The sequence below is a fragment of the Momordica charantia genome, assembly GCF_013281855.1.
Source record: "Momordica charantia cultivar OHB3-1 chromosome 10 unlocalized genomic scaffold, Mcharantia_2.0 BLBB01000010.1, whole genome shotgun sequence".
Classification (NCBI taxonomy): Eukaryota; Viridiplantae; Streptophyta; class Magnoliopsida; order Cucurbitales; family Cucurbitaceae; genus Momordica; species Momordica charantia.
Window position 1 is genome coordinate 22,112,371 of NW_028275158.1, and position 26,985 is coordinate 22,139,355.

General features: G+C 33.5%; 3 protein-coding genes across 5 annotated transcripts; 2 read left to right on the top strand and 1 right to left on the bottom strand.

Moving 5' to 3' along the window:
- The first annotated feature begins 12 nt into the window (after positions 1–12).
- LOC111014757 (uncharacterized) lies at positions 13–5,020 on the top strand. Its single transcript, XM_022289568.2, is given in 12 exon segments — positions 13–275; positions 278–435; positions 750–815; positions 909–1,089; positions 1,601–1,797; positions 1,916–1,966; positions 2,502–2,593; positions 2,719–2,780; positions 3,192–3,286; positions 3,390–3,494; positions 4,582–4,692; positions 4,694–5,020. Coding segments are annotated over 12 exon segments (1,251 nt in total). The 5' UTR covers positions 13–169; the 3' UTR covers positions 4,721–5,020.
- Positions 5,021–7,564: 2,544 nt separating this feature from the next.
- Positions 7,565–12,974, top strand: LOC111014905 (LOW PSII ACCUMULATION protein (DUF1995)). Of its 3 annotated transcripts, none has more exons than XR_015787252.1 (11): positions 7,565–7,757; positions 7,858–8,043; positions 8,235–8,282; positions 8,372–8,411; positions 8,530–8,630; positions 9,464–9,656; positions 9,749–9,847; positions 10,431–10,548; positions 11,107–11,229; positions 12,292–12,348; positions 12,671–12,974. XR_015787252.1 is itself a non-coding variant. In XM_022289769.2 (10 exons), exons 1-9 carry the CDS (start codon positions 7,683–7,685, stop codon positions 11,225–11,227), a joined length of 981 nt encoding a protein of 326 aa, XP_022145461.1. In that variant the 5' UTR covers positions 7,565–7,682; the 3' UTR covers positions 11,228–11,229; positions 12,292–12,448. The 3 variants fall into 3 exon arrangements, 1 of the variants encoding a protein (XP_022145461.1); XR_002601954.2 differs by having other exon boundaries at positions 12,680–12,974; XM_022289769.2 differs by lacking the exon at positions 12,671–12,974 and having other exon boundaries at positions 12,292–12,448.
- Positions 12,552–26,796, bottom strand: EDR2 (ENHANCED DISEASE RESISTANCE 2). The gene is made up of 22 exons (XM_022289768.2): positions 26,145–26,796; positions 25,905–25,979; positions 24,867–24,920; positions 24,425–24,490; positions 23,825–23,928; positions 22,227–22,294; positions 21,988–22,104; positions 21,799–21,839; positions 21,608–21,708; positions 20,226–20,321; positions 18,767–18,831; positions 18,614–18,685; positions 18,346–18,501; positions 16,960–17,198; positions 16,843–16,882; positions 16,595–16,749; positions 16,350–16,451; positions 15,651–15,695; positions 15,419–15,559; positions 14,505–14,600; positions 14,295–14,396; positions 12,552–13,323 (listed from the first exon to the last, which is right to left on the bottom strand). The coding sequence occupies exons 1-22, from the start codon at positions 26,283–26,285 to the stop codon at positions 13,216–13,218; spliced, it is 2,184 nt and encodes a 727-aa protein (XP_022145460.1). The 5' UTR covers positions 26,286–26,796; the 3' UTR covers positions 12,552–13,215.
- Between the last annotated feature and the right edge of the window lie 189 nt (positions 26,797–26,985).

The following is a 26,985-nucleotide window of genomic DNA, read 5'->3' on the forward strand; positions in this document are numbered from 1 at the left end:
CAGAGCTCTAACACCATAGCGAAAATAAATAATTTTCATAAGTTATTTTCAAATAATAATGATTTATTCTTTGAACAACTAACGAACTCGAGGTTTAGAGTAGGGTTTATGAGAGCATCCATTCCATTTCCATAACTTCCTTTTTCAAGTACTCGAAGAGCTCCTTCTAATGGCTATGGCTGCTGCATTTCTTGTTCGGAGAACCTCGCCGCCCAGATTCCTCTTCCGACCTCCCCTCCATTCTTCTTCTTCTCCGCTTCTAACAAACCTATCTTCTCTCTTTTCCGAGATTCCGGTTCCTGTAATCCTGGAAATTCTTGTCCTTCCCACTCCAGAGGTTTCGTCTCTGTTCCTCATGATTCTGGTGCTCCTGCTCTCGGTACTGACACTCGCGTCCCAGCCACTGTGATCACCGGCTTTCTCGGTTCTGGAAAGGTTATATTCCTCTGTTTCTTCTCAGCTTCAGTAATTTTTGGTGTTGTAGTTGATTATTCTGCTTATTGATTGGCATGCAGGTCTCAGATTAAGGTGTTTCGAAATTTGTGCTGCGTGATTTATTTTCTCTTTGAATATGATACGGATACTTTTCCACTAATATGTTTAATTTTCTCTGTTCTTCCGAGAAAAAGAAAGAACAGTTTCGATGGGTATTTTATGGGGTAAAAATGGAGGAAGAAGTGAAGTATATGCTTGTGATTGGCCTACTTTCTTCGTTTTTCTGATTGATTTGATTTGCTATTTTTGTCCAGACGACTCTCCTCAATCATATTCTGACATCTCAGCATGGCAAGCGAATTGCTGTTATTGAAAATGAGGCATGTACTGTATTATTTCATTCTATGGTTAAGGAATTTTTTTTGAAAAAATATTATGCATATCTTTTCTTATACTGCGATCACTGTTTGCAGTTTGGCGAGGTGGATATCGATGGATCTTTAGTTGCAAGTCACTCCTCTGTAGCCGAAGACATTGTTATGGTAAATAATGGATGCCTTTGCTGCACTGTGCGGGGTGATCTGGTTAAAATGCTCTTGGAGCTGGTGAAGAAAAAACGAGACAAGTTTGATCATATTATCATTGAAACGACGGGTATATTCTTTTGTTGGCTTGAGTGAAATTTTTTGAGAAAGATATGTTCGTACTCTTGTTTATTGCATATTTACCTAGTAATGGACCTTTTTTTCCATTCATTCATATTGTAGCCACGACCCTCTTGTTGGTTCTTCAACGAAAATATATTTAGTTCTAAGTGGTTGCTTCCGAGTGCTATTCACTTGGTAGAGTTTATGAGAAGCTTGATGAAGTAGAAGTTCAAAGAGAGCTAGAATTAAACTCACAAATGCCGAGACAGGTTAATCAAGCGTTAATGATATTGGCTGTTTCTTTAGAACGAACAGAAAAAAAATGAATGTTGAAATATTGGCTGTTTCTTTAATAACCTTTTCATTCCCTGTTAGAACAGGAATTTGTCATAGCAAAAAGACTTCCACAGTATTTCTAGTCCTTTCCTTTAATGGAAGTTCAGTTATCTCTTTTGATTGATCATAGATGGCGATTGACAATAAGTTGTAGGATGTGATAGTTGTAATTTTTGATGCAGGCCTTGCTAAGCCAGCTCCAGTTATAGAAACATTTTGTACAGATGAGCTGGTTTCACGTTATGTAAAACTAGATGGAGTTGTTACTTTAGTAGACTCCAAGCATGCCATGCAACACTTGAATGAAGTGAAACCAAGATTTGTGGTGAATGAGGCTGTAGAACAAGTTGCTTATGCTGATCGAATTATAATGAACAAGGTAAATTAACGTTCTGGACTTTGTGTTCTTAGGTTTAAACTTCTCTTTCAACTCCAAGTTATTTCTATACTGAAAGAACCGAAAATTCTAAGTTATTCTTTCCACATCATATTGACAGATTGATCTTGTAAGTCAAGATGAGTTGGAGGAACTGATGCGGAAGATTAAGGTATCATTGTGATTGGTATCTTAATTTGAGATGATTGGTAAATAGGTAAAGGTTAATTAGGATCAAGTTGGAGATACAATACAACTAGCTAATTAGTTAGGAGATCAATTATGCATTATTTAATTTCGATGTGTTGGTTAGGAATCAATGAGCACAGCCCCGAGAAAGTTTCCTGTGATGTCTTTAGGTTAGGTTCATGTTGGTACATTGTTGCATCTAAGAGTAAGACCATGTACAACTCCCAAGGGGCAACTCGGTTGGCAAGGGCTTGGGTCTCTTGGTCATACTGGCTTAAAGGTCTCAAATTCGAACCTTCCAGTGAGCTTAATATCAAAAACTCTTGATGTCTCCCGGATCTGGGCTTTGGGTGGGCACGGGTGCCCTTGGGTATAGGGGGAGCAAAGCTCTGACTCCCAGTAACAAAAAAAAGAAAAAAGAAAAAAAGAGTAAGACCATGTACAATGCGTTTTCTGCTCCTCTATACTCTTAACTTATTCTTTATTTATAATTTGGACATGTGGCATCTATTTTTCAGCGAATAAATGCGATGGCCCAAGTTAACTTGGCTAAGTTTGGATCGGTTGACGTTGACTTTGTATTAGGAGTGGGTGGATATGATCTTGACAGGTCATAATCTGGTTGCACCTGATTCTTCTTCTTGTCGTTTTACATATTTGTCCTGATTGCTCGTGAAATATTTTGTTGTATAATACGTTCAATTTATAAATATTATGAACATTGTGTATGTGCAGAATAGACTCTCAAGTTGAAGCCAACACTTGTTCTGGAGACCACAAACATGAAAATAAACATGGTACATCTACATTTGCCCTCTTTTTTAACCTTTTATTTTCTTGTGTGTTTTCTGAAACATTAATTTGTCATAAAATTGTTTTCCTATGGGAATGAAAGGCCTATTTGGAAGTTAGGTTGAAAACTGTTTTCTAATGTATAAAACTTATTTAGCAGAATATTTTTTAAAAACATTTTTCAGGAAGAAAGACAAACAATGAAAATTGAAATAGTATTTTGTTGTTTTCATGTGTTTTCTTGGACATTTTCAAAATTAGTAGTTCAGTTATGATCATTTAACTTTTTTTAAAAGTATTACTTGATTTAAATGTGTGAAATTCTGAAATTAATATGAAGAAAGAAATAAAATTACAAGAACAAAAAAATTTTATTCCAAGCAACTAATATTTTAATCATTTGGCCAATTCTGCAGAGCACCATAAGGGGCATCATCATCATGACCATGTACATGACTCTGCTGTGTCTAGTGTCAGTATTGTTTCTGAGGGATTACTTGACCTTGATGAGGTAATGAAAACATTTTACAGAATGAAAGAAAGGACTTCTAAGTGATTTTAGCATTTTCAAAATCGTTTTAGTTCTCATTTAATGTATGAAGTGTGTTGCATAGGTTGACGATTGGCTCGAACGATTGATCGAAGAGAAAGGAGAGGACTTGTACAGAATGAAAGGAGTTTTGAGTGTGAATGGTTACGAGCAGCGTTATGTCTTTCAGGTACTTCATTTCTTCATCATTTTAAAAGTTTTTATTCCTCTAAAATTAAGGAAAGAGCCATATTCTTGGCTTAAATCTTTCGTTTTCTTCCCAAGACAAAGGAAAGGTGGAAGGGTGTAATACTTCCTTGAAATTAAACTAGAAAATTCCTCATGAATAAACCACTAGCTGAGAAGATTTCATTATCAAAATCCGATGATATAAAAAGGCTAAAAAGCCCTAAAAGCTCTCAATCAGAGGAGATACTCACATAATTGTAGTCACCAAAATCTTTAGAAAGGAGATTCTAAGAAGAAACATAGAATTGGACAATATCCTAAAAGCCTTTGAGAGATGATTCTTCGTCTTCGAAAACTCTTTGGTTTCTTTCGAATCAAATTCTTCAGAGGTTAGACCGGAGGATTGGAGCTTTCCTTTTGAACGGGGCACCAATGACAAATTGAAGAAGTCCATCCTTGAAATCTTTATGAGAACACCAACTTTGTAAGTCATGCCTTTAGGGTCCTAGATCACTCCGCATACGCAAACTCACAGTGAAGAAACAAGATTTTAATCCACAAAATACTTAAAATCAAGTTATACCTCAAACCCAACCAGGAAGATATCCAAAATTAAACTATAAAATCAAATTTGTAAAAAGGCATCTAAGCTAAAAAAATAAAATGTTCAAATCTGTTTTAAAAGCATCTAATAGAACCACAATAATCAATACCTATAATAATAGTCGTCCCCTGAAGGATGACGTACAAGTGCTTGAGGCTTTGAGGAACCACCTACCTTGAGCTCTCAAGTTCGAATCTTACACAAGTCACCGTATTCTGCTCAATCTAGGCAATGAATTCCAATTATAGGGATTCATTAGTGTAAGCCACAACGACATCGATTCTGGAAAATTTGAAAAAAAAATCCCATAATAGTAGTCTCACCCAAGTAAAAGAACGTTCCTAACTAGCCATCTAAAAAAGTTAGAAAACTTAACTAGTTTAGGATTCAATTGGATGAAATTGAAAGTTTAAATAAGGTGAAATACTGGTGTTTTCTCAAGAAATTAATAAAATGTTTTTGCATTGCTTATTTCCTCTTTCAGGGGGTGCACTCTATCTTGGATGGCTGCCCAGGCAAAGCATGGGCCCCTGATGAGAAGAGGATAAACAAGTTGGTTTTCATAGGAAAGAATTTGGACGAAACTGCCCTTAGAAAAAGGCTTCAAAGGTTGTTTACTATGAGATCAATCTTCTATACTCTCTGTTTCCAATTTGGTAATTTATAGGTCTTAATGTCATTATAATTCTTGTATGTATGTACATTTCTTTGTGCATTTTACATGCTAATTGTAGCCACCTTTTTTCCTTTTTAGAAAAGCAAAATTTTTTTTTTAATACCACTAGTAGGGGTGGAGGATCCGAACTTGTGACTTTTTGATCAGAAATAGATGGTCATTACCGTTGAGATAATCTCATGTTGGCTTTGCTCATAGTTAAGTTGGATAGGAACATTCTATTTTAAATGAAATGAGTTTTGTTGTATATGTTTTGAGTATATAACATTGGAACGAGGATTTGAACTTTCGACCTATCAGAGAGATTATTTATGTCTCATTGAATTGATTTAAATTTATTTTAAATACTATTTTGAAATCTGTATAATTAGTTTTAGTTTAGTTTGGTTTATATTTTCAAAATGTTCATTTTAGTTTTGTATTTTCAACTTGTTCATTTTAGTTATTGTACTTTTCAAAATGTTCATCGTTCATTTTGATCCTCGCACTTTTATAAAATAACCGATTCGATCAAAAAAATTTACAAATTTTATACACAATAGAAACCTTTCAATACGAATGAGATAAAAATGGTATGATAAAATTATGATATAAATAAATGAGATAAAAATGATAATAAATGGACTAAAATGGTCATCTTTTAAAAATACATTGATCAAAAGGAACGTAATATATCTGATTCAAATCCAATATAACACCTATGGGTACATAAGAAATGTATTGAATCGATTCTTTTTAATGAATAGATCCGATCGCAACTTCGAATATGGAATTCAAAGGGATCAAATAGGAAATGATACTCTGAATCATAGAACTATAATGAAATATACGATCAACCAACATTTATCAAATTTTAAAAAGGGTCAGAAGAAATGGTTCGATCCTCTTATTTTGATTTCTCGAACCGAGAGATCCATGAATCGGGATCCTAATGCATATAGATACAAATGGTCCAATGGGAGCAAGAATTTCCAGGAACATTTCATTTCTGAGCAGAAGAGCCATTTTCATTTTCAAGTATATATATATATATACTTCCAAAGTTCAACAAATGTGAAGTTAGGGAACCATCATGGTTAGATCTAGTGGTCAATAAGTGTAAATAGTAAAGAGCTTGTTTGGGAATGATTTTAGAATGATTAGTAATTAAAATTTAAAAAAGAAATTTAGACAAATATTTCTAAAGAGAAAACTGTTCAAGAGTAAAAAAAGTCTTAGAAAGAAATTTTAAAGTGTGAGAAAAATTTTGGATAGAGAAATAAACTTAAAAAAGAAATGGGACTAAAAATTTATAGAGAAGTTGCAAAATGTTAGAGAAGGAGAAATAAACTTAAAAAGAGATGGTAACTAAAAATTTATAGAGAGATTACAAAATGTTAGAGAAAATAAACAAAGTTAAAAAGATAAATAAAGTTAAAGAGTGAAAAAAAAACATTTAGAGAATATATATATATATATTTTTAATTTTTTTTCAAAAATTTAAGGTAAAAATAAGGTGGATATAAAGATAATTTTGAAAATTAAAAACAATAGTTATTTTAAAAACTAATTTTCTATTAATTTTTTTTGTTCAAAAATCACTTGGAGAATCACTATTCAAGTAATTGACCAGGAATCACTTGATTACATGAATCCTTGCCAAACATTATATTTTAAAATGAAAGTGATTTTGGCTAAAATAAGAATGATTATAGTCATGTCAAAACTACTCCCAAACATCTCCTTGGAGGGATTGAGTTCAAATGATGATAGCAATCACCTAAGATTTAATATGCGCGGCAAATAAATGTAGTCGAATGCAGTTGTGAGATAATAGTTATCTAACCCACCAAAGGGTTTTCTAATTTGGTATCAAATGTACCAATTATTCATGTCTTTTTTTTTTTTTGAACACAAGTATTCACGTCAATGTCTCAATTATAAAAAGTCAGTAGAAACATCGATAAAATGTTAATATTAATGAATATTTCTAAAAATAAAAAATTATAACCAATATTAAATTAATGGATAAATATCTCAACATTTTTGAATAAATTAATAATATAAATAGTAATATTATGCTCATATTAATAATACTTGTTTTGTCGGAAAAAAAAAAAAAAAACTTGGGCATGGAACCATATGAATCAATCGTTTTTTTTTCGATGAAATATCAATCAATTTATTGACATATGAAGAATATCAAAATGTCTAACATATAAAAGAAATTTAATACCTCGTGTAAGATCATATTAAACTCAACATACAAAATTTAATAACAAAAAATAAAATAGATGAATAACTATAACATTTTAAAACATCAAATATAAAATAAAATACGTCAAAATATTATTTTGGTCCATGTGCTTTTAGTCATTTTAGTCCCCGTATTTTGAAAATCTTAAAACTTTGGTTCTGTAGTTCCTATATTTTGAAAATGTTCATTTTAGTTCTTGTACTCTTAAAAAATTATTATTTTAGTCACTATTTGTAAAGTTTTAACACAAATTTTATACATAACAGAAACTATTTAATTTACATTTTAAAAAATATATCAATTTTAGTGTTGTGTTGAAATTGTGATAAAAAATGAGATTAATAATAAAATTAAAAGATTAAAATAATCACTTTTAAAACGATAGAGATCAAAATGAATATTTTAAAAATATAAAAACTAAAATCAACCAAAATTTAAAATATAAAAACCAACGCAAATATTGAAAAGAATAGTGGACACCAAAATAAATTAAAATTAATAAATAATTGTCAATTTTCATGGACGGAAGTGTTGTTTGATTCCACTTGGGCCTCTCGTTTGGAGGAACGAATATCAATTATCAACATTTTCTCTCTCCTCTCTCTCCTGTTTTCTCTTTTACTTCGAACTTCGCAGTGCTTCGTTCCGCAGGCGGGGCCTCCAGTCGAGGAAAATGCATTTCTCCACTGCGAATTTTGCCTTTACCTCCTCCATTACGGCTGCGATTCTTCCACTTCCGTCTCGAAATGTAATTTCTCCAAGTTCCTCTCTCGATTTTTGAGGCGTTCTGTTCGATTTTACTTCAGAATCTTTTTCCTCAACTGTTCTTGCTCTGTTTCCATCTGTAGCTTGCGTGTTTCAGGATTTCGCACCGGAAATTTCATCGGAGCTTCGTTTCTGGTTCAATGCTAGAGTTTATGGCGTGTAGAAGAAATCTCAGAGTTTCGGCGAATTCGGGTTATCGAGAGAGTAGCAATGCCTCGACTGCGTCGGACGTGCCGTTCCCTCGCGATTATTCTGATCTTCTTGATCAAGTAAGGTTTCAATCAGTTTTGAAATCATTTTTGTTTGACCACTTCAATGCTGCGTATGCTTCTTATGTTATTTTGGCAGTTCGTTTCTTCATTGTCGCTTCACTTAGCCTTTTACTTTGTGTTTCTCCACATTGTATTTAGCTTTAATATGTTTCTAACATTTTATGATCTTGTCCATCGAACAACTGCAGGCTAGAAAAGCAACTGAAGCGGCTTTAAGAGACAACAAACAATTGATGGTTAGTTTTGATTTCTCTGGAATGGTAGAAGCGTTTATAGATTGATAAAATCAACGTGAAATTTCTAATCCAAAGCTGTTCTACTTTAGGAGATCGAATTTCCAACTGCTGGACTTGAATCAGTACCAGGTTCTTCTTCTTATTGATTTGTTCCATTTCAGTTGTGTAACTTCTAAAGTTCTTTTCCAGGCCTCCTCTCTAGTAACTTGTTTTGCCTGTTACAGACCATATAAACCTTATGTATCAGGTGATAGCGAAGGAGGAATTGAAATGACTGAGAGTATGCAATTGATTCGCCAATTTTGTGACTGCTCCATAGATCCACTGAAAGCCACACGGACCAGAGTAGTAATGTTCTACCGCATTATCCTTCTATTCTATTTTTACAAATTAAGATGTTAAATTTCAGATGCCGTAGAATTTATCCCTGGAGGGGCTAAGATGCATAGTAGGTGAAACATTTTTCAGCGTCTTAGATGTTTTTCTATATAATTTCATCCACATAGAGATCATAATAATCTACTAAAATTTGTTTGTTTGTTTTTTCCCCCTTCGGAAATCAGTATGCTTGAAACTTCTCTTGTGCTTCAAAATGTAATTTAGAAAAATCTTCTTGTTGTCTTCAGCTTTTATCGTTTTTGTTAATCTTCTGAAATATCTGTCTACTATTACATTCTAGAATTATGATGCTTCAGTCTGGGTAAAGTGTCTGTGTCTAACACGTGTTCAACACTCCGACATTTGGACATGTGTATAGTAAACCTGTGAGCCCATTAGACCTATGTCAAGTGAATGTGGATCCGACGCTTGTTAGACACGTATTGAATATTTGTTAAGCATAATAAATAGACATAAATAGCAATATATGATAAAATAATAAAATTTTAGGGTGATATCAAAACTCATTTTTAAGTATATAATTACTTTTGAATTTTCTTCTGGTATTAAAATGATATGCATTTAAAAAATGTATATTTTAATACGTGTGTTGTATCTCGTATCTTTTGTCCATATATGTGCTCTTAGATTACATTTTAACGAGGAAATGTTACATGGTTGGCATCCTTTTTGTGCCAACAATCATGTTTTAGTTTACAATATGCTTGCTGTCTAATGTTCTTTTTCTCTTTTCTGACCATGAAAGCTATTAGCTTTAGTAAAGAGAAATATTATATTTCTAGTTCTTTCCAGAGGCCAACGAAGTTAAATTTGCAAGAAATACAGCGTTTGAGGGAGCTTCGTTCAAATTGGACTATCTCACGAAGCCATCATTTTTTGAGGATTTTGGTTTTGTTGAGAAAGTGAAAATGGCGGACCGTGTGAAACCAGAAGATGAGCTTTTTCTGGTTGCCTATCCATACTTCAATGTCAATGGTTAGTCTTTGTTTTTGGTTTCCCTCTTATTTGGTGGCCTTAATTTGCTTTTGGTCGGCTGAATTATCAACTTTTCTTATTCCCCATTACAGAAATGCTTGTGGTCGAAGAGCTTTACAAGGAAGCTGTCGTGAACACCACACGGAAACTCATAATATTTAATGGAGAGCTCGACCGCATTAGATCCGGGTGTATCCTTTTATCTTTTTAAGTATCCATTTCATGTTGCATGTGATGATTAAATTGATCCTCTCTTTTTTTAGTACATTATCTCATATTTAGATAGTTATTAGTGGATTCCGTTGAACATTCAAACCTAACATTCAAACCTAATTTTCCTCTTTTTTTTTTCTTCTAAAGTTTTTCTAAAAAAAAAAAATCAAATGGATATGCTGTGTATTATCAACTATTTCCACAGAAGGTGGTAAGATTATGTCTTGAACTGTTACGCATCCAGGACCCTTGACACAAATAGGTGCATTACGAGTTCATCAACTAAACTTGACAACTATTTATCTTTTGAAAAAAACTTATTCTTTTTCTTGGTTTATGCATCCATTTCTTAGCCGTAAATTTTTTAACGGTGGTTAACATACGTAAGCAAATAAAGAGCAGAATTTGATACAGTAAAACTAGGGTAGAGATGACACTTTTAGTCATTTACAAAATGAGATGAATTTTGGTATCACATACATAGTTTTTGTTTCTAACTGTTGATATTTTTTGAGTATCTGTTATATTATATGACTGTAAACCAGCCTTAATAGGTGAAAGATTATCCGCCATTTTTCTACCCAAAGCTGGCCGCACTTGCGAAGACTCTCTTCCCCATGATGGAGACTGTATATTATATTCACAACTTCAAGGGACAAAAAGGAGGAGTTCTTTTCAGGTTTCCCAGTTTGTTTGTTGGTGGCTTTTAAAACTCATTCTAACCTGAATAATATTTAGGTGTTTATTGGTTAAGAGGTATTTCTTACCATTTACCATAGAAAAATTGATAGCTAAAGTTCCGTAGGATAACTATTTTGTCTTTAATTTTTTGCTTTTTAAAATTAAATTTAGAAATATTACCTTCACTTGTGTTTTAGTTTTTGCAAAACATTTTTTTAAATTTAGGCTAAATTTTGAAAAGAAAAAAAAGTATTTTTGTTTCTGAAATTCGGCTATATGTTTCTAAGAGATAGTGGAAAACTCAACAATGAAATTGTATGAAAACAAACATAATTTAAAGACAGAAAAGTAAAAATGAAATGGTTATCAGATGGGAGAAAGGAAGAGAGAGAAAATAGATTCTTTTTTAAAAGTAAATAGTTGTCAAAATTTTTTTTATGGTGGTAAATAGGAAAATACCTAAAAACTATTAAGTATCTAAAATATTATCCTTTCAATGCACGCTCGGTATAATAACTTTCGATATTCAATTTCCTTGTTACATTATTTCATTCAGGTGCTACCCAGGTCCTTGGAAAGTCCTCAGAAAAGTGAGGAATAAATTTGTGTGTCTGCATCAGCAACAAGACATGCCTTCTCTCAAGGAAGTTGCCTTGAACATTCTCCCTGCAACTTGAAGGTATGTAATCTAACTTATCCCATAACTCAGTTCACAATTTTCTTTTTCTATATTTTAAAAAGTATTCTAACAAAAACTATTTATACATTTTTCTAAAGAAAAAATACTTCTGAAATCTTTGTCCTGTCTCAAAAGCCAAAAGCAAATTAGTAACTATTTTTTCGGTTTTCAAAATTTGGCTAGGTTTTTAAAAACGGTTTGATTGTAAATTAGAATACAAATAAAATTGCTGGTAAACAAGCATATGATTTTGGGTAAAATACAATTTTCGTTCCTATGTTTGGACTCAATTTCTATTTGATCCATAAATTTAAAAAAATATTCATTTTTAGTCTCTAAAATTTAAATTTTGTTTTAATTCAGTTTTGAAGTTTCAAAGTGACATGTTTGATCTTTAAGGTTTGAATTTAGTTTTTAATTAGTCCAATTTAGATTCTAATTTGTCATTGAGTTGAGTTGTCTTTGAGTTGTGGTAGCTAACATATATTGACTAAATTTTGGTGATGTGTCTTTTTAGAGACAAATCTTATAATTTTTTATTCTATTTTTCTTAAGTGATATTTTTCTCTCCTCTTCCTCCGTCCCTTCTCTTCTCCTTCCTTTCTTCCACTCTTCCAACAACGCCACCCTTTCTATTCGTTCATCTCTAGTTTATCATTCAAATTGTCTTGGTTCTAATTTACAATATGAATTAACAAATTTCTAGACAACTTACCAGATTCTCGACATTCGTATTGAGTCATTTGAGAAATGTCTATTGTCTAGTCAACATATGTTAATTATCACATCATTATTCAACTAGCTCAACTAATAATCAATCCAACTCAACTTAAAAAGACAAAGTAGAAATCAAAACACAAATCTTAAAAACCAGTTAAATAATAAATTCAAGTTTTTAAACTCAGACCAAATAGAAACCAAGTCCTAACTTCAAACAAAAATATATTTTACCCCATGATTTAAAACAAAAAAACCAAAAAAAAATGGCAGTATTATATGATGTGTAAGAGTCCAATTTATTTAGTTGCATAAGTATTGAGTAAACTGCTTCGGCTTTTGCAGGTCTTATTAGTAGATATTATCATTCATTTTGATGTGAAGAGAATCCCTTATTGCCTGGTAAATGCTACATCAACGTCTCTGTATATTCCTATTAAAAATAATTGACGCACATTAAATTTAAGGAATCTCTAATATTAGACACAGTTTAAAATTTAAATCCCTTTTTCATTGGGGACCAAACTCTTATTCATCCAAAATTCCTTCAAAATTTAAACATTATAATGAAATTTGAGTTAAAATTTACGTGCTATAGAACATAATTACAAACTGAAAAATATGTTGCGAGTTACTGATATGTATGTTTACTGCATATTGCTGTTAATCCAAACTTTCTCTAAGAAATACAGTGAAAAAGATAAGGAAATAAGTTATATGATAGTGTTTACAGGCAATACCAAAGGTTTGAGGGTACTGAGAAAAATAATACCTTCTTTGACACACCAAAAAGGTTTCCACCATTGCTACTCTTCTTTCCTCGCCCAACACGAACGCTGACCGATCGCCAAGTTACCCCTTCTTTGGTGTTAGGCGTGTCTCAGGCGGGGCAGAATTGGGCACGCAAACAAACCCATCTTCAACATTTGAAGTTAAAGAAATAATAATGCTCTATTCACTCATGGGAGGTAACTAACATGATTTTGTTGCACATTCTATCTCATCTAACATTCTTCATTCGAGGTTTCTCTTTCGTGTCGTTCAATGTCTCTAAAACCCTTATCTAAAAGACCTAGAAAGACCTAGAAGATAGACGACTTCCGATTTCTATTTTGCCACTTTTTTATTTAAAAAAGAAGAAGAAGAAGGATTAGGAACATTTATATGTGGAGAATTGTGGGGCAGAGAAGAATGCAATTGGTATTGAGAGAAGTAAAAATTGAGAGATGGACAAATGAGAGTGTAGAAGAAGAAGAAGAAGCAGAAATTTCATGACGGTTCTGAGTCCAAGTTAGCGGCTATGGCAGAGGAGAGTTGTATGTGAGAAACTCGCACTGCGCCAAGTAATCGCTCTGGTAATTCTTCTGTAGTATTTGCCTAATTACAAACACACACAAAAATATTACCAAATGCTACTATTTTTCTAATATTCAAAACCGAATTCACCTGTCACACTAAGAATAAGACCGATAGAGATTTCATAAGGGATCATTAGAAACAATTAAACACTTTAGATATAATTAAGTCAATAAAATGTTAGAAATGAAATCGATAAATGATTAAGGTATTGTTTCATTCTTAGTGTTTCAAAAACATTGTAATTTTATATTCCATTCATTTTTTTTAGCTTTTGAATTTTGAAAAATATCTTTGAAATGATAACTAACTTCTAAAAATATATGTGTATCTACCGAAGCTTCTCTCTAATTTTTTTTTTCTTTTTTTGTAACTTTTCCTCCCTCACGTCTTTAACTATTTTCCTCTTTCTAAAAATTTTCTCCAAATTTTCTCTTTATAATCTTTCTTTCCCTCCCTCTAAGACTTCCTTCTACTACATATATCCAACTTTTTTCTTTCTATAATTTTCTTTCCGTGTACCTAACTTGTTTTTCTCACCAACTCATTCTTTATCTCGTTATTATTATTATTATTTTTTTTTGCCTTCTCTCTCTAGTATTTTATAAATATAAATAAATGGTAAATTTTAAAAATCATACTTCTAAAATTATGATTAAAAATAAGATGATAATTTGATCATTATTTTAGAGGCTATAAAATGCACACTATTAAATAAGTTTAAAAAATATTTGTAATTAAACATGTTTGGCTTCTGTTTGAAAAACATGAAACAATTGACAAAAACCAAAAACAAAAATAAAAAAATGTCATTAAGCTGGCTCAAAATTATATATTTAGCCTATAACGCTTGTGTAAACCAGAAAAATTAAATAATAAAATAATAAAAAAAAACCATCGAACTATAATCAAGCATAGTTAAAACTCGACAAAGGTAACGACTTTCAAGCTTTCATCAACAACAAGAATCTTTTTGAAGTTTGAAAACATACCTGTATAAGGAAAGCCATGTCAACCACCAATGTTGTAATTACACCAATGACAAGTCCCAAAACTCCGTTAGCAACGGTCGAAGAGCCAATATCAACATCGACCTACATGAACAAAGATTACTTATAAACATCGTGAATACGAGTATATAATGAATTGAATTACTCTTATTCCTTGAGGAAGTTTAAGAGTCATTGGGGATTGATTTGTACTTCTAAATACTTGGGGCCTCGAACGTAGTTGCAATCAACTGCTTTTCCCAACAAGCAAGGAGTGCTTCCAACACTTTGCCGAACAATCCATGAACCCTGCCATTCATTATTTCATTGTAATGATAAACATAATAAAAATGGAATCAATAATATTTGAGAACAATTCAAATTAGAATGTTGGAGGGAAAAATAAAACACCAGTTAAACTAAAAAATGACCACCAGCTAACAAATTATTGATGATTTTGAACTAGGTACTTAATCCATTAATATTTTTAATGGAAAATTAGGGATACGAAACCATCCCGAGTTATCCTTTTCGGTTAAGAAACAATTTTCATAAAAGTACAAATTGGAGGGGAAGATAAGCCTATCCTCCCCTTTTGAAGCTAAAGCAAAAAAGAAAAAAAGAAAAGAAAAACTTTTCCAATTGAAAATTAATTGGAAAAGAAGATCCCTTACGATATTTCTTAGGGGCATCTACATAAATAGCATAAAATAAATAAACAAACGCGTATTTTTCAAATGCAGCAGAAAGTTTGAAATTTTACAAAAATTGTTTTGTCCAAATCAAACTCGAACTAAAATGGTAATGTATCACACTTATTCTATATTTGAAGAAAATGAAAAGTTAGTGACGTATTTTAAAATTCATATTACAGAGTGAGATTTCTCTAATTTTTAAGTGTGTCACAGCAAAGCTTAGAAAAAGAAAACCAAAAGATTGAATAGATTACTAGAGACACCCTAAAAAGTTATCCTATTCATTTCAAATCAATCAATCAAATATCCTTAATCCTACACACAACACAAGTGGATTATGGAGTATCTATGAAAGGAAAAAAAACATCTACCGACTTCCATGAAAATTTGACCTAAACTTTCTCTACCGAAGATCTATTGGGAAACACATACCTTGGGAACTGATGGAATGAGTTTTAACCTGCTGTTGCGGAATTCATCGTCACCATCAACAAAACGTTGCAAAAGAGATCCGGGAATTAGCTCCTTCGTCACAAAGTAAAATACCATGCTGTAGTGTGTCGATCCAGGAACCTGAATGAATAGTAGCATTTATCTGACCATCAAGAATTCGGAGTACAGTACATTCAGTTTTTTCTCTGAATTCAAATGAAATAGAACTTACTTGCACATTCATGACGACGGAGAAAAGACCTTTTTCTGAAGCGACCTAAAAAAATAAATATGTATGGAAAAGTTCAGTTCAGCGCAACAAACATAAACAAAAATTGAAGTAATATAGAGCTTTCAAGTCATTTTAGTGAAGACGATGAATCTTGTTTCCTTGCCTTGAGTAATATGTGTTTCGATGGTGCAATTGAATAGGTCTCCGAAGCCTTAAGTTCACATAGCTTTTGTACAATTCATGGGGTTGTAAAAATAACTGTATGGTCTAAGAGGTAGATTTATGTAGTTTGGGTTCATGTAACCATTGAGATTAACAAATCTATAGCTTGGAAAAAACAAAATGTAGGAATTTCTACTCTTTATAAATATTTATGTGTAAATATTAGTTGTAAATATTTGGGAATTATTGTCATTATTCTTTTCCTTATGTAGTAACAGGTCCCGCTCCTATAAAAAAGACCTGACTTGCACATATTTAAATATATAAATTTATTTTTACTCCCTCAACATTAAAATGGTATCACTATCAGATGTTCGAACCTTCCTAATTAGTATTGATAACTACCTGTTGGGCCTTTACAGTAACCTATCAACTTTTAAGCTTTTGGGTCATCATGATTAAATTTGGAGAGAAATTCAAGGAAGAAAAAAAACCAGGGAAAAGAAAAGGTGAAGTATGGAGCTGCTGAGAGTTTACTTGAGCAGCACAGCCTTGACGCCTGGCAACGTGGTCCATTCTTTTCGTGTCCTTCAGCCAATCGACAGCAACCAGATCCATTACATGCTTCCCAGCTGGAATCTTCAAACAACATTAAAAATGGACATAAGTGTTTGACGAACAGACTTGGCCTTTTGAAAATGGATGCAGATTCAGAAGAATATCCAAGTAGGGCAACATAAAATATAAAATAAAAATAAAAAAACAAGGTGGGATTAAAGAACCTTAGTCTTATCAAAACAAAAGGTCTTGCTACGAACTCTGAAGTTGTTCCCATCAGAAATTCTCCAGCAGTCTCGAGCACCATCACGATCATCATGCCTTATATTTCCCGAGAACCAGGATAAATCTATTGGATCTGCTGATTCTTCTTCCAAGGCTTATATTCATCAAACATATACAATTAAATCAGCACTAGTAAGCAAGTATTAATCCCACAACATAAGAATAAATGAGAACAAAAACCATTTACCTGCTCTTTTGTTATCATTCTCCTGTTCAGTTGGGTACACCTAAAATTTTAAAAAGTTGTTATAAGGGTAAAAAATATGCCAAAAAATCCCCCACAATATATAACTGTAACTTGTACCTCTTCTTCACACTCCGGTATTTGATATTCTTCATCTTCGTCAGAGTATTCATCCAACATAACAGAATTTCTATTTGCAGTATTAATTTGGTCAATAGAAGAGGTAGCACGATGAACACTGGACCCCCGGACCTTCAGGCTCTTCTGTGTTGAAACAGAAGCTGAAGCCATATTGACCATAACCGGTATTCTCGGAGGAGCATTCCTTTCATCTGTTTGTGCAAACCATTCGCGCAGCCCTATCATACAGATAAAAAGAAGATGATGCATTTGATATAAAATCAATAAAAAGGAAGAATCACACCCTAAAGTGAACAAATACGTATTATGAACGTTTTACCATCTTATTCATTAACCCAGTTCCACCTAAATTTTCTTTGAAAATACAAAGCTTTAGGAACAAGATGAAATTTGGAATTGGCAATTATCACCACAAAACATCCCAACGTTCTAATACAAGATTGGGAACATATATTTATATCACTTATTACAAGAGTAAAGTCCTAATAGAACCCCTGCCAACCATCACATACAGCAAGAAGGCAATCATATAAAATACAAAACAACAAATTATCACTGAATTAACTACACAAAGACACCACAACAAAGATAAAGATGAACTTTCTGCAAGCTGTAAATACTTCGGTCTTATGTTTAAAGTTTCTAGTGTTCCTCTCTTCCCAAATGCACCAGATAATAGCCAGAAAAGCACACCCCAGAACAGCTTCCATCCTATTATTTGTGAACCTTAATGGAAGAAAATATCATAATCAAATTCCTCCGATTTCAAGTTCTCAATCATCATCCACCCCATCCACAAAGTAAAAAATAATAGTTTGTTTAGTAACGTTCTTGTTTCTTTATTTTTAATGAAGAAAAATGTATTGTATGTTTCCAATCTCTAAGAATTCATTTATCTCAATGAAAGTGCAATTTCTTATAAAAAAAAACTCTAATAATTCAAGTATGATAAAACAATCTTTTTATTTGTATTTTGGAACAAATTGGAAATTGGAACAAGAAAGGAGAAAGTAGTTTTAGTTGTTTCCAAAATTTCTATACAATTGTGAGAATGTTCCCAGAAAAGAAGAAACAAGAAACAAAGTTAGTTGAAAAATACTTAGATTTCTTAAGAAAATTGGAAACGAAAAACAAGAAACGGGAATGTTACCAAACAAGCCCTAAGTAACATAATAATCTGAGCACACAATCACATTTCGTTATCCTCCATTTCTCCCATTACGTCCCTTTCTCTTTGTTTATAAAATCTTAAAAATTAAGAGAGGAATAATTCAGCACATGAAAGCTGGACAAACTAAACATCAAAGTTGTAAAAATGCAATCTTACAAATTTCTGTCCGAGCAAGGACTAGAAGAACAACCTACCAGCAACACTATTTAACATCTGCAAGAGACAATGCTGCTGAAATGATGACAAATAGCCCACACCCCATCCTTTCAGATCAATCTGCATAAGATGCTGCACTTGAGTTCTTGGCTTCCCGTTTCTAGGTTTCAGAGGTGAAATGTTGAATCCACCACCTTGTAATATCACAAAAAAGGGGCACTTGAGATGGCATGCGTAAGCTCATTGTCAAATAGCTTAATCCTTCAAAATTTCAGTCCCTGAAAATGAAAATATTTGATAACTCACTCTCAATATGGGCCCGCACATACCCTGGTTGTGGACCACAGTTCTCATGCACCCTTGAGCGAAATAATACCACTGCATGCCACCAACAGGAGAAGAAAGGTAATTTATTATTAGTCAAAACAACAAACAAGAGTTGATAATCAAAACACTAACCATAATTTCCATCATCATTCCGACGCCAATAACGTACATAGCAGAGGTCCCGTGGCCATACAAACCTGTCACAGCATAGGAAAGTTACAATAGGAAAACGAACACCAAGAGAGAAAACCTCGCACTATTCACAACATAATATAATAAAAATAGTTACTCCCATAAAACAACGAAGGGAATGTAATGTAATGTAGACCAAATAACCAGAAAAAGGAACCTAAGGCTAAGGCGGAATTTAAATGATGCAGAATTGACGAGTGGATCTCCCGTGTGAAGCAGCTTTCATCACATTGTCTCACACAGGCACATGATAAACCTTTATGGAAGCTAGACCCAAGTGGTACATTCTTAACCAATTCTCTTTTAGGAGCCCTCACAACAGAGGATCTTGACACAACCCCTCTTCATTTTTTATGCGAAATGGAAGGAATCACTATCCAGAAAAGGTGAAATTCTTCCTTTGGGAGGTAAGCCGCATAAGCCATAAACACATCTGACAAGCTTCAACATAGAATGTCATACATGTGTATCTTCCCCCATTGTGCACCATTTGCAAAAGAAGCTACCTGTGAATTTGTTGTCTCGGGGTCCCATCCTATCTATTCTTAGCAGGTCTTCGGTTCTCCCAGACTACCCCAAAGTTCTTCTCCATATTGTTTTTATGGGCCACCCTTTCAAGAAGGAAAGGAAGCTCCTTTGAATGAATTTTATTGGAGCTTCCTTTTGGGTCACTTAGAAAGAAAGGAATCACAAAATCTTCAAAAATAAGAAGCATTCTTTTGATCAAATTTTTGATGATATAGTCTTATTTGTCGTATCATGGTATAAATGCTCTCCTCTTTTTCATCACTATTGCTTTTCTTCTCTTTCATCCAATCGGAGACGTTCTTTTATGACTCCCTTGGGAGTTTCCTTCCCCTTTTTTGTAATTTCATTTCATCAATGAAATTGTTGTTTGTTATTTAAAAAAAAAAAAAAAAAAAAAAGGCTCTATGAACATTATGTGCAAAATGATGTCATGCTTGAAAATGAACCAGAAGAACCAAATATTCCCAGATAGAAAATCTATTTCTGAAAGTTCTCTCTTTTCACCATAAGGCATTTAATTTCTCCAGATGTAACACTAACACATTAGATAAGCTTCAGCAAGAAGTCTTTACGATGTTGCATAGTGACATCATATTTGAGTGAGAAGCATTCAAGAAAATAATGAAATAACGGAAGCCACCTAGGGGTTAATAATGATAATAGGTGAAATAGCAGCAACCAATATATAGAAATCACATGATATAGTGGTTATTGTTAAGGATTTAAACGTGTGTATTATCAAAAATCCACTTTGATTAATTAACATATGATTATACTTTTGAATGTGAATGTTAGTATGCAAAATTGAGAAATAGATACTAGCTTTTTTCTGATATGCAAAAAAGAGATCCTTTTTGTAGAGGCATATTACATTGGAAACCAGTCAAGCTGGAGCCTGTGGTAGAGTATTGCTGTATGTCCATCCACCTCTTCAACTAAGCTACCATACTGGAAACTGCAGTCCCACCTATCAAATACGAAAAAGAAAATCTTTGAGAAGCACAAAAATTTGAAATAGGCAACAGGAAATCACAATTTAGAAATATAACAACTAATGTTATGATGATTCTTCAGCGAAGACAACTACTAAAGAACCTTGATATTAATGTCTCAAAGGTATGCATACATATTGGTGCATAGAATGAAGTACAAGCAATATGGTATTTTTCTTGCCCAAGATTGTGAGCATACAATCAATCAAGAGAAGTTATCCTAAAAGTTTCTGCCACGTCTACAATAATGGAATTTGTTAGGAATGCTAATAATAGGATAGATATTAGAAATTTTTTAGGATACTTAGGGCGTATCAGGCATTGGCTCAAAATCCTTGTTAAAGGAATAGATGGCAAGAGTGAGTAAGAACAGGTGAAGAAAGCACTTGTTTAGTTGTTTCGGCTTGAATTTGTTCAAGGGAAAGGTGTACAAGTTACAAATGACCCAGATATCTTACAATGTTTTCTTGCTCTTCAATACAATTACTATTTCAATCCTGTAACTCCCATCATATCCTATAAAAATGTCATTATCAATGTCATTATCAAATATTGCTTGCATGGGCTATTGGGCTTTGTTACATATAGAATGCCCATAGAAATTCTAGAAATTTTGTCTTAAAGCTCAAGTTTTGATGACATATTAAGTAACTATAAAAATTGGGAACAAGAACAAATTGAAGATGAATTGTGTGAGATGAGAGATATTTCATCATCTTACCCTACTATATAAGCTTTCACCAAACTTATATTTTCTAAAACTCAAGTGTCATCCTCCTCTTTAATAAGAGATGATTTTGATCTTGCAGGTGGATTGTTCCCTACTCCCCTTATACGAAAGATACAAACACTATTGGCCCTTTTATTAGCTTCTCTTCCAGATCTAATTTTTTACCACTAAGACGTTCTTAAAGAATTAAGTCCTTTCAAGCAGATTTGAAAGCCAATTTCCAAATACATGCTCCTTGACTTATTTCTGTAACCCACACGTTGTCAACAGAACACATATTATAGTAAGCTAAGCAAGACGACTTAAAGAATAAGCTTAAATTTATACAAGTACTAGAACTCATTTGCACATGCACAAGAAAGATAATAAAATTAGCTATTATATAGCATCTGAATCTGAATTCCATTTCCTTTGCATAGCTTTTTATTCATAATCAATTAAAAGTACTAATTTTGATTTCATAAAAAAGAATATCAATAAACTTTTACGCTAAGTCTACAAGTATCTTAAATTGAAAAGGGAAACACCTACTCAAACCGTGTTCCATCCATGCTCATAACAAGTTCAAAGATTTCCTCACAAGTAGCCTCCACTACACCAACAGCTTTCATTGCCCTACTATAGCTCCTTGGCTACAAAGAAAATTCATACACGATCGTTTATAATATGAACTAATCAATGACAAAACCTACTCGTGGGTGTAAATAAATTGGAAAACATACAAGGTAGTCAACCTCCACAAGCTCTTCAAATATACGAAGCCCTGCCAATGGCCAGATTGAAAAACCCGATTTGTCAAATTAATTTAAGTACCAAAAACACGAAATTACAAATGTAATTCTCCAAGCACCCTTCTATCATTCCATCCTTTGTTATACAGGCTATAACACAAAATAAAATAAATAGCTGACCATTTTGGCACTGAACTAGACGCCAATGCTTCCGAGAAAAAGCTTGACTATTGGCATTTTGATTTGAAAAATCTGACCCTATTTCCCTGGTCCAGTCAAGTACTGACTCTGGAAGTCCTGCCACAAATTACATATAACGAATTTAAAAAGATGAGTTATCAAATTATTATAAAAGAAAATCAGGAGCATAGAAAGGAAAGGGAAAAGAAAAATGAGAAGGAAAAGTACAATTGACAGACCATTTCCTATGGTTGTCCTTCGCAGTAAATTTGGATCAGCATCATCCTCATCCTCCTGTGCACTAATCCTGGTAAAATTACAGAAATAAAGAAGTTACGTCTCGCAAAAACGTGCATTGAGCAGAAAATAGAAATATAACTGTTAATATGTTCCAGTAGGAAAAATAAAAGATTTCTATGTAAGGAATATTCAACCAATCTTTTAAGGATGTTTTTTTTATAAGAAATCTTTTAAGGATGTTAAAACCCCATAAAAAATGTAGTAGAAAAATAAAAGCAGAGTATAGGTTTCCAACCATGGTACATATTTAACTTACGTAGTAGCAAAGACATTCTACAGATACAGCTTCAAATTATCAAGTCAATTAAAAAATAACGAAAGCATGACTAAATGTTCAGCTATGACCCTAAGATCTAAATGCCAGGGGAATCCTAATTCCCAAGTATTGCATTCTCAACAACAGATGTAATATCATGAATTATAATTTTGAATGGCTTTTCTCGTATCCAAACAAGACCTAGAGACTGGCTAAGGTGGCCGGATTTGATTCAATAAATAATTCAAAGGGCTGGTCTCTCTTTGCTTCTAGCTTGGGTATCTCTTTTTGCTTTACTATAAAGATCGATCAGTGGTTGGTGGATTACTTCAGTGGATCGCTTCTGAAAGGAAAAGTGGAAATAGTTTGGAACTATTCAGCCTTATTATGGCTTCTTTGGAGGGCGAAGAAATAGTAGGCCTTTTGAAGGAAAAAGTCTGGAGTGGATTCTTTTTGTATTAGTGTACAGTACGCAGCTTCTAGGTGGATTAAACCACAAGAAAATTCTTTTGTAACTATAGTTTCAACTACATTGTGAATGGTTAGAAAGCTGCTATTGTTTTCTAAACCCTTTGCCCTTAGGATGCCCATCCTTTTTTTGGTGTTCTTTTGAATATATGTGTCTTTATCCAAAAAAAAATGTGAGAATACTGGTAGACTGAACAAAAGTAACAGAGCTTAAGTGATGCCTTTACCAATTCACAATGGAATAAATGAAGAGATATCAATGGGACAATGATTAACAATTACTCGGTGATTCAATCAATTATTTTATCCAGACTATTCTTTATCTTTCAGTTCCTGGGAAGAGACAAACTAGAGTCAAGTAATTATCGGTCAAGCTTAGTTTCTAAAGCATTCCCATTACAAGGCCAAAAAACTTTTCATTTTGTTTTAGTTACTATCTCTTTTTTCAACCTAACATAAGCATAATAATGCTCAAGATATTCTAGAGACTTTTTGTGAGAGAGTGCAAAGGACATCACTTAGTTAAAATAACTTTTTTTTTTAGTACAACAAATTGGGGGTATGGGGTTTGAACCTCCATTACCGGAATTATATTACCCAGGTAAAATAAGTTCAAAACTAGTTTACACGCTACTAGTTCCCACATTTATATTTTTCAAGAATAAGATTAAGAGATTCCTAAATACAGATACAGGGGGAAATTAATGTTCAAATTACCAAGCATAAGTTCCCTAATTACAGCATCTCCCTGTAAAATGTTGTATTGATATTTAGAAATAAATCAAGGGAAAAAGTACAAGAAAATGTACTCACTGACTTTCATGATCTGAGGAGGAAGCAGTCCTCCCATTATCCATCCCAGATTTATATTCAAAAGATACAAATTTGTTCCCATTTGGAACTTGTGAGCCTTGGTGCTGATATATCCACATGTAAATGAGATCAAATTTGTCAATTCATAAGATGTAGGAATCAAAGAAGCAACCATGAATGTTGAATCAAGGGGCAAATCATTGATAAGAGAAAAACCAATTCCCAAAAAAGACCAAGAACCAATTTACTAAAACTAAAGTAATTGTCGTTTGGTTCTCAGCATACTCCCAACTGATATGGCATTATGGTAATATGCAAGACATCATAGAGATGTAGGATAATATTTTAATAATTTCATAGTTAGTTGATGGATAATTGCCAATGCTAACTGACAAGAGAAGAATAACTTTCCATTACTGATATGCTCTACATCATTATACAATATAATGGTATATATTATAGATAGAAAACACTAAACTTTTCATTCATGTATGACAAGGCTAAAAGCCAAAGGGGCGCTATGACTACGAGCTTACAAAAAAACACTCCAATGGGAGTTAAAGAATATTGGAAAATAAGTAAAGGCAAATCGGAAACTACCATATCAATGACAAGCTCAATTTTTTCCTTCCACAGTAATGCTTCTTGGATATTGAATGCTGCCATCTGCAAAGCAAATACCAACTAAAATCAGTGCACCCATCTGGGTTTTGACTATCGATCAGGGCAACAAGCACTCCTCTCCCCTCCATGATGAAGAATAAGGGCATCCCGGAGTATGTCCAGTCCAACAAAATTTCCTCATCATCATGTAAAGAATCAATTATGAAGAACTTAGAAGATGAGAAACCCAAAAATTATTGTGCAACACGGATATCAATAAAATTAAACCCCTTCCCATAAACAATGATTAATAATTAAATAAAAACTGATGACCATATAAAAATAAAGTAGGGGAGAAAATAGTAGCTTAATTTATTTGTATGTTGATTACCCATTGAACAATATTCAATGGATCAAGTGATATGATGTAGGAACAAACCGTAATTCGATGGTACTTCTCCTTCTTGTTGTAAACAGACAAGACGTAAACCATCTACAACATAAAAAATGGGCTTTGTAATAGATCATTAAAGTAATACACAATTAAGAAGTAATAGCATCGTTATTCACACTAGACAAAACAGAAATTTAAGAGAAGGTAAAATGAGAACTATGAGCTCACAATCTAAACAGTTAATGATCTGATATTTAATACATATACTACTAACTTGTCACTCATCACTAACTCAGCCTAACACTTAAGTACGTTAGTAATTGAAAATTGGAAGGTGTATTTATGTGCAAGGTCATCTAGTTGTCCACGGAATGTTGAGTAGATGAAGGAAAGAGGAAAACAAATGTTTAGAAACAAGAACAAAGGTGAGACATTTTCATGAACTATAGTGATTAGATATTTACTTCACAGGGAAAATTATTACATCACAGAATTTTATGACGCTACAAGCCCAAAATATCAAACGGAACTGCAAAAGCATACGCAATAAGAAAAGATGGCTATAATCTACCTTTATTCACCATTAATATGGAAAATACTATAAACCTCTCTCTCATTCTGCCTTTACTAATTAGATAGAAAATGCATTATACAATTTATGTAACAATCAACAGGGATCTCAACTAGTGGAAAAGGCTTAATGAATCATCTGGACGTTTTTCTAGAAAAAACAAATAGGTGGCACCGTGGACTTTTTGAACATCAGGATTCTGAGTTGAACTAAATCAACTATGCAATAGTTCACTCGTTAAGATGAAGCCCAAACTCCAAACAATCGTGACACCCTCTCCACAAGAATAATAGATATTTAGTTCTCGGTTGCAGCAAATTCTGCCGTTGCAGTACAGGCTTACTTATTGCAACAGTAAATAACGGAAATATAACATGGAGGTAAGTTGGCTACATTAGAAGTCTTAAATAGGCTGTTTGGTTCAGCTTCAGCAAATAATAGCGTTCATCCTCGCAATCACAACACAACACATTGCTAAGGAAAGAAAAATAGAAGTAGAAATAACAACTAACATGTCCATGATGCGTCTTCAAGCCACGATCTTCCACTCTACAGTTTCCATCAATTAGCATGGTCTTAATTGGAACCTGCGTCGAAAAACATACGAATGCAGATGATAATATAAACGCAAGTAATGTAAAATACCGCATTTGTGCATTGTTATATCTTATATAAGGACGTTACAACTTCACTTGGATTACAAAACAACACCAAAAAGTTGAAAATCCTGAACTAAATCGCAGAACACCTACTTGATTATCCTGGGGCTTCTTCTTGTAATACGCGAGCAACCGAGATTCGAGCACGAAATAACGCATGTGAATGAAGGACCTGCCGATCTTCCGTCGGCCATACCGCACCATCCAACCTTCATACACAACCTTCGACGACATAGCTTTAACACACCTGATTTGCGCCAGATCAATTCCTCCCACACGTCGAGAAAAACAATATCCGAAATACTCAAATATAGTATGCACAGTCTCGCAGACTCGGAAGCTCAGACAACAATCCTTGCTTCCACAACATGAGTGATGCCTCAAGTTACTTGATCGGTCATCGCAACCCCGAGAATTGCAGAGGCAGAAAATCGAAAAGGCAGATTCAGACGTCCGGCATGGCAAGGACAAGAACTTCAAAATTCTCAGCCTTGATTCCAAATTCCTTGAAAATTCACTTTTAAAATCGAGTCTAGCAGAAAAGACAACGAATCGTTCTCACTTTCGGAGAGAGAAATTCAAAGAAAAGCAAAAGAAAATTGACTTCAGAGAAGAACAGTAGGGCGGTCCGGCGAGGCAGCGGAGCACCGGGATCGGAGAAGCGGCGACATCTCGGGCGATGAGAGATAGAGAGAGAGATCGGACGATTGGGAATGCGAGCAAAGATTCTGAAGGCTAGAGGGCGAGGGATCCCACGTAGGTGGAAAAAGGGAGGGGGAGGGGGTGTTGGGGGGATGGGCGACACGTGGAGGGAGGTGATTGGGCTGTGACGGAGATGGTGGGGTGATGATAACGGGTGCGTTGGCGCCGTGACGAAATCCAAAATTTTTTTCAAAAAGGAGGTGGCCACCGGTGAGGGGGTTTACTTTTGTAA